This window comes from Trifolium pratense, linkage group LG3 (genome assembly GCF_020283565.1).
Source record: "Trifolium pratense cultivar HEN17-A07 linkage group LG3, ARS_RC_1.1, whole genome shotgun sequence".
Classification (NCBI taxonomy): domain Eukaryota; kingdom Viridiplantae; phylum Streptophyta; class Magnoliopsida; order Fabales; family Fabaceae; genus Trifolium; species Trifolium pratense.
The window spans coordinates 49,873,768-49,881,226 of record NC_060061.1 but is presented as its reverse complement, the minus strand read 5'-3'; the positions used below and the strand labels follow the sequence as shown (position 1 = coordinate 49,881,226).

Sequence of the window (7,459 nt, the reverse complement as noted above, 5' to 3'; positions counted from 1 at the left end):
CATTCATTTAGGTCCCACAAGACTTAAGAGATTAATCCTTACAGTTGCGCGCGGAGAATACTCGATTTTTGCCAAAAATAATAATAATAATTATGATTCATGTTAATAATTTTAAATTATTTAAAAATTATAATGGATTGTTAATCTTGATCTTTATTACTCCAAAATACTTATTGATTTTTTTAAAATTACCATAATATAGGGTGTGAAAATGTTCATTGTTTTTTAGCGGTAATAATCTCGACCGGAATTTGTGGAATGAGACTACGTACATACAAAAATAAGAGATCAAAGTTTGTCAAAACTCTTACCACCTAAATCAAGGCGCTAAACCAATTCACTATGGGTGATACTCACTTATATTATTTAAACATTTATTTAGAGAAAATAATAAATAGTCCACAAATCCTAACTCAACTGGCCGAAATTGCTAGTGTCGGACGTCAGGATTGGGGTTCGAACCCTAATCGTTCCACTTTGTGTATGAGTTTTCAATGCTTTTGTCATTTCGTCTATCAACAAAAAAAAAAAATATATTTATTAATTTCAAAAAGAAAATTATATTAAGAGGCAATTTTTGTCAAATGAATGCTTACATTTTGGAATAAGAAGTATCCTAGTAATATTTTTAGTGTAAACAAGATTTTTTTATTTATTTTTGAAGAAAATATAGACTAGAGATAATCTTTTCTCACAACCATAAACTTAATTTCTCAACCGAGTAAACATAAACAATGCATATAAAATCAACAAATTTATAAGATAATTTTTTTTTAATAAAAAACAAATCTTTCTGACAGCTCTAACCAGATTGTTTAGCACATTTTTATGACACACCCCACCAAAAAAACAAATAAAAATTGACCCTTTCTTTTCCCTTCCTTAGCTTCCATTAACAATATCATTGTGGTTTTGTTCTTTCCATTGACATTGGTTTCACTTTTGGTGTTTTGTTGAAGGGTTTGTTTAAGGTTCCCCTCCTTATACCTTATTTGTATTATCTGTAACCATTTTCATACAACCTTATTGTCTGGTTTCTTTCCGAAACCTAACATGGTTTTTTTTCTATCAAACCAAGTGAAAGAAAAAAAAAACATTTAATTAAGTTTTTTTTTTTTTTTTGTTGGTTTGTTTATCCCTTTTCACCTTACATTGTGTACAACCCCAAAAAAATTACTATTAGTTTCATGCTTAAAACATCATAAAGATTCAATCTTTGATGTGTTTTTGACAACATAAATCTGTGTTGAATTTGATTAACTTTACTAGAGTTAAAGGGTGTTTTCTTTGAGTGATTTTAAGTGCTTCAAGAAATTGTTTACCTTGCAATTGTTCAAGAATTGTGCTCTATATGTGACTATAGAACTGTTGGAAACTGTTCCATTTTGTTCTTTGTAGCTTAAGATTACACAAAATTGGTGTCTTCATTAAGGTTTGAGGTTGAATTAAGGAAGAAAAAGGTGGTTCATTTGTATAAGAAAACTGGGTTTTGTTTTATTATGTTGTTGATCCCTTTGAGCTCATTGAAATTTTGGTTTTTTATGGTTATATTAGTAATAGGAGAAAAATCATAATCTTTACTCAAAAGGGTTTTGGAATTATTAGTATTGTGTAAGTAGATTTGACTTTTGAGAGTGATATAAGATCAGAATAGAGTTTCTATGAAGAGTGTGTAGTACTAGTAGTTGATTGTGGTTGTTGAGACTTAAGAGGTTGAGATTAATTTGTGGTGAAAAGGGTTGACTTGATTGATATGGCTGCAAAACTTCTGCATTCTTTAGCAGATGATAATCAAGATCTGCAGAAGCAGATTGGATGTATGACAGGAATATTTCAACTGTTTGATCGTCATCAGATGCTCACAGCTCGTCGGATTAGTCAGAAGAGGCTTCCTTCTGGTATGTTCAATTATATAAGCTATTTTCATAAGCTCAAAAATAAGCCAAATCCAACCGGGCCCTTGTTCAGTTTGCAAGAACATTTTTTGTCTCTTTATTTCCACTTTTTCAGTCTTTGAAATGATTTATCATTTGAGCTGTTAAAATTGATCTCCGATATGTTTGGATGATGTCGATTGAAATTGATTTTGTTTAGAGGATCGATTCTAACTTGAAGGGAGGATTTGTAGCTTTTGAATCCAAACTTGATTCTTACACTCAAGTTTACTGTTCAACTCAATTATACTTGAATGCATCCAAAGATAAATCGATTCATATTCAACTCACTTTTAACAACCAAACAAATACTAACTTTACTAATTGATGATGCAAATCTCATATTAGTGTTAGTTGCATTTGTTTTATGCATAGGGATTTAAACAGTTTTTTTTTATGGTAAATTCATTCTGAATTTTGTTATGTGGTGTATGATGATATTCTCCATGTTTCTCGATTTGAGTATTTGCATTTTTAATGTTTCTGCTTTCCATAGGTAATTTGCACTTCAATGATGGCAGCTTCGAAAGAGATTCTGATAGCGTACAACATCAACAACAAATGGCAACTGTAAGAACCTTGTTTTGACCCTATATTTTTGACAAATATTTTACTCTTTCATTTCAAAATTGATCGAATAAGGTTTTAAATTGAGGCATGGAAGTTTGTTATAATACCAAGTTCGTTACTTCTGCAAAATCGGTCATCTTAATTTTGTTTCTGTTTTTATCCTGATATTTTATTTTCGTGTGCATATAGTAGTTTCTATCGCTGATACATGCATTCGTAACTATCAAGCCTTATGGAAAAAAGTGTGAGAATATACATGAAACTTGGCTTATGAAGCATAGTTGATTTGTTGCAGGAATCAAGCTTAAATAGAGGACTGAATGAAAAGCAAAGAATTTCGACAGAATCATCAAGAGCATCATTCTCTTCTTGTTCATCATCGGTGTCCTCTTTGGACTTTAAGCCTGAAGTAGAGACTTCGTTTGAAACTCCTACAAGGGACACATTTATGAACCAACCCGCTATCTCTCCCCGTTTTGGACGTCACTCTCTTGACCTGCGCGATGTGGTGAAGGATTCTATGTATAGGGATCCTCGAGGGCCGTCTGCAAAATCTACAGCCAAAGATCAATCTTCCATTCATGGTGTGAAGCACAGGGATTCTCCGCGACCTCTTCAGATGTCGAAATATGTTGATAGATCTTACGGAGTTGAAATAGACGAAAAGCAAAGTGTGCCTATTGATCTAAAGGAGTCGATCCGAGTCCTTTCTAAACTTCGAGAAGCCCCTTGGCATTATGCAGAAAGTACTAGAGAACTTCCGAGATCGTCACATGAAGTAAGAGATCAACACTGGAATTCAGTCTCGAAGGATGCTCCTTGGTTAGCTTATGATGGAAGAGAAACAAGTCGTTTATCTTTTGAATCGCGAGAGACAATCAAATCCACACCAAAGCTAAAAGAGTTTCCTAGGCATTCACTGGATAGTAAGGATGGTTCGTGGCGCACTTATAACTCCGATTCAAAGCCTAGCAGCATCTCAAGAAACGTTTATGGTGCCACCTCTACCTCCAATGAAAAACTCTCTAGTTTACAACAGTCTTCATCAACACAGAATCGGCTACCGAGTGTTGTTGCAAAGCTAATGGGCTTGGAAGCATTAGATTCCTCTTCGGCCGGTGATACTCAATCAGGTTCAACTGAAACTTACTCTGTTCAAGATAACAGCCAGTTTCCTAGACCATCGAAAAATGGATTCATTAGACCTCTTCGAGTGTCTAACTCTCCGAAAATCTCATTGAAAGATCCAACTTCCCCTAGGCGGAAGAATCCGGAGGTGGTTATGAAACCGGTCTCCAGTTCAAAGTTTCCTATTGAACCAGCACCATGGAAGCAACATGATGCAAATAGAAACTCTCAGAAACAAATTTTAAGGACAACAAAAGTTCCATTAAGAACACAAGATTCATTTCCTTCGGTTTATAGTGAGATAGAGAAGCGATTGAAGGACCTTGAATTCAAACAATCCGGAAGGGATCTTAGAGCACTAAAGCAGATACTAGAAGCAATGCAAGAAAAGGGACTGTTAGAGAGCCGTAAAGAAGAACAAGTTCCAAACGTAGTTGGAAGTCGAAGTGACTATGAACCTAAAGCTACCAATCTAAATCAGAATTCAAGATTGGTAAAGCAACAAAATCCTCAGAGAAACAATTTTCTGTCTTCTACAATCAAAGGAAATGATTCCGCAAGAGCCTTTGATTCTCCAATAGTGATAATGAAACCGGCAAAACTTGTGGAGAAATCTGAGATTTCTGCTTCTTCGGCTATTCCAATTGGTGGCTTTTCTGGTTCCAATAATAGAAACAACATAGCAAAAGAACAGTATCCAAAGAATATTCGGAGGGACGCTTCTCCAAGTTCCACCGATAAGAAAACAAGTATTACAAAGACTACTAGGTCTTTACAATCTCAATCAAGGTCAAACCAATTTCCAAAAGAAAGCCAAAGTTCAGTGAAGAGTTCAGGATCAGTGAGTCCAAGATTGCAACAGAAGAAGTTGGAGTTAGAGAAGCGATCTCGTCTGCCTACATCGCCATCAGATTCAAACAAACCAAGAAGGCAATCCGGTAAAAAGGCAGCCGAATCAGTTTCTCCAAGTGGAAAAGTACGACACAAAACTGTCAACTCACAGCACAGCGAAGAGCAACTGAGTGAGATAAGCAATGATTCTAGAAGTTTTTACCAAGGGGATGAAACTTCTATTCAATCTGACAGCATCACCGTTGACTCGAAAATGGATATTGAAGTCACTAGTAGTTTACGGTCTTCTGAAATTGATGACAGCCAAAGTCCATCCTTGAAGGCTATGAAGAAATTGGTTTCAGAAACAGTTCAGAAAGTAGGAGCCATTTTATCTCTTTTAAATCAAACCTTACTATAACAATATACATGAAATTTTTGAATTTTACCGATAGTATATGCCTTTTATCAATTAATAATATGTCGTTTTGTTTTACCTAATGTTGTAGAAATCCACACCAAGGTTGGATCAGGATGAAACAATCGCAGAACTTGCATCTATGGGGCCGGAACATCCAAGTCCTAACTCCGTTCTTGATGGATCGGTATACAAAGATGACCTGCTGTCGCCAGTAATGCAGACACCTGAAGATTCAAAAGGTAATTTAATGGCCGCATTTCATATTCTTGTTGTTTCACAATGAGTTCAGCAACGAGAGTGATTATAACATAAATTTTGCAGCTGGTAATGCTGAAGAATCGAAAGATAATGAGGTCAAAGATCAATGGAAGCCTGATGACAACCTTTCGTTTAACAGCACGGGATCTGGAGAGATCAATCGCAAGAAATTACAAAGCATAGATCATCTTGTTCAGAAGCTTAGACGACTGAACTCCAATCACGATGAAGCTAGAAACGATTACATTGCTTCCTTATGCGAAAACTCAAATCCAGACCACAGATACATATCTGAAATACTACTAGCCTCGGGTCTCTTACTCAGAGACCTGAATTCTGAATTTTTGACATTTCAACTGCACTCGTCGGGTCATCCTATTAACCCGGAGTTATTCCTTGTCTTGGAGCAGACCAAGGCAAGTAGTTTGCTTTCGAAAGAAGAAAGCAGCTTTGATGGAAAAGCTACTTTCTCGAAGCAAACTACAGAGAAATTTCACCGAAAACTCATCTTTGATGCCGTGAACGAAATTCTTGTTGCAAAACTAGGTTACTCTCCTGAGCCATGGTTTCAGCCAATCAAACTCACAAAGAAAAACCTCAGTTCTCAAAAGCTTCTTAAAGAACTATGCTTCGAGATAGAAAAAGTTCAAGCCAAGAAAACTGAATGCAGCTTAGAAGACGACGAAGAAGATGATAGTCTAAAAAGCATGTTGTGTGAAGATGTGATACATGGTTCAGTATGTTGGGAAGATTTCAATGGTGAAATACCTGGAATTGTGTTGGATGTTGAGAGATTGATATTTAAGGATTTGGTAAATGATATTGTCATCGGTGAAGCATCTGGCTTGCGAGTCAAGTCATCGGTTCGGCGCAGGAAACTATTTGGAAAGTAGTTTGCTTCATTCCTCTTCTTAATTTCTCACTTATATTAGAAATATATATGTTTGTAATTTGCATATAAGTTATTTCCAGTGTCAATGCATTATAGAGCTATGATTATATTTTTTTTGGCTAAGGTGTAAAGAGATTTGGCTTACCATGAATTTATGGAATACATACTACATAAAAACTAAAATTTCTTGTTGTAGGAAAATAGGCGTGTATATTGACAAGGTTGTCAAATGTTTGGATAACTTTCTATTCAAATCTCATACATTCAATAGAATAATAATTGTTCCGGAGTGGACTAGGAGATCGACTTTTGTGAGTCGAAACTCAAGTCAGTATATGTTTGAGATTCTTTAACAGACACCATATATTCAGCAAAACTTTATGACATTCGATGTACATATCTTTTTTACTTATATGTTATTTAATATCTACTCTTTCATCCAATGTGACTTCTACATCACATAACATTCTCTCTCAAAAAAGTGCGAGACTCCGTGCATCCTTGACCCAACACTAGGTCCACTCCTGTTTCTTCACCAAGTCGAACCAAGCTTTGTTATCACTGCCGGTACTCTCAGGAGAGCCTTAAACACTGAAGTGGATCATTACATCGAACCAAATAGTAACCGCACAACACATAAAAAATGAGTTATATGACATTATAAAATAGAAGGCTATCATCATATGTCAATGTAAAATACTATAGCCTGCATAATGCATATTACCTGGACTTTGTTCAAAAATAAAACTTCACACAAGGTAAAAAATATATAATCATTGTTCCGGAAATCAATTTTTGAGAAATTGATTAAAGATAGATGGCCAAGTGTGGTTTTCAAGTGTATTTTGGAAATTTTGTTGTAAGTGCTGTGTTTGTTCAAATATGGGGTGTTGCTAACAACACACTTAACTATTTAGTTTCCCGTGACTTTTTAGTGGATTTTGGGTTTTAATGTATTGGGCTTAATTAATCAAAACTAAAGAGATAAAAATCCATTTAGACTGTACCAAAAAAAAAAATCATTTAGACCTCAGATAAAAATACATTTGCCGATAATTATAGTCTCACAAAATTGGTTGTTTGTGTAATATTATTTTACTCTGTCTGCTTATATACTTTAATCTCATTAATTTATATATATATATATATATATATATATATATATATATATATATAGAGTTATGCATGACGTTTTTTTGTCAAGTAGTCTAGTTGCAAAAAATTTCATTCTCAAGGTGGATAACTGGGATGACCGGGGTTCAAACCCCAACTCCTTGCATACATAACGCAATGTTCTATCAACTGAGTTAAGCTCACATGACAGTTATCTTGATATTCTAACGTGCTTCAAACATGAATATCTATTGTGTAATTGTGTAAAAAACATGTGAGATACACAAAAAAGGGGCATTTTTGGTCATATAA

The 7,459-nt window shown here is 34.8% G+C and overlaps 1 protein-coding gene across 1 annotated transcript; it reads left to right on the top strand.

Annotated features, from left to right (window-relative positions):
• Positions 1-594: 594 nt before the first annotated feature.
• LOC123917509 (protein LONGIFOLIA 2) lies at positions 595-6,418 on the top strand. Its single transcript, XM_045969251.1, has 5 exons — positions 595-1,898; positions 2,431-2,504; positions 2,800-4,842; positions 4,973-5,123; positions 5,206-6,418. The coding sequence occupies exons 1-5, from the start codon at positions 1,754-1,756 to the stop codon at positions 6,033-6,035; spliced, it is 3,243 nt and encodes a 1,080-aa protein (XP_045825207.1). The 5' UTR covers positions 595-1,753; the 3' UTR covers positions 6,036-6,418.
• Positions 6,419-7,459: the final 1,041 nt, after the last annotated feature.

Coding starts and splice junctions, on each gene's coding strand:
- LOC123917509 (XM_045969251.1), top strand. CDS start 1,754: ATGGCTGCAAAACTTCTGCATTCTTTAGCAGATGATAATCAAGATCTG. Junction 1,899..2,430: donor TCAGAAGAGGCTTCCTTCTG/GTATGTTCAATT, acceptor TGCTTTCCATAG/GTAATTTGCACTTCAATGAT. Junction 4,843..4,972: donor TTTCAGAAACAGTTCAGAAA/GTAGGAGCCATT, acceptor CTAATGTTGTAG/AAATCCACACCAAGGTTGGA.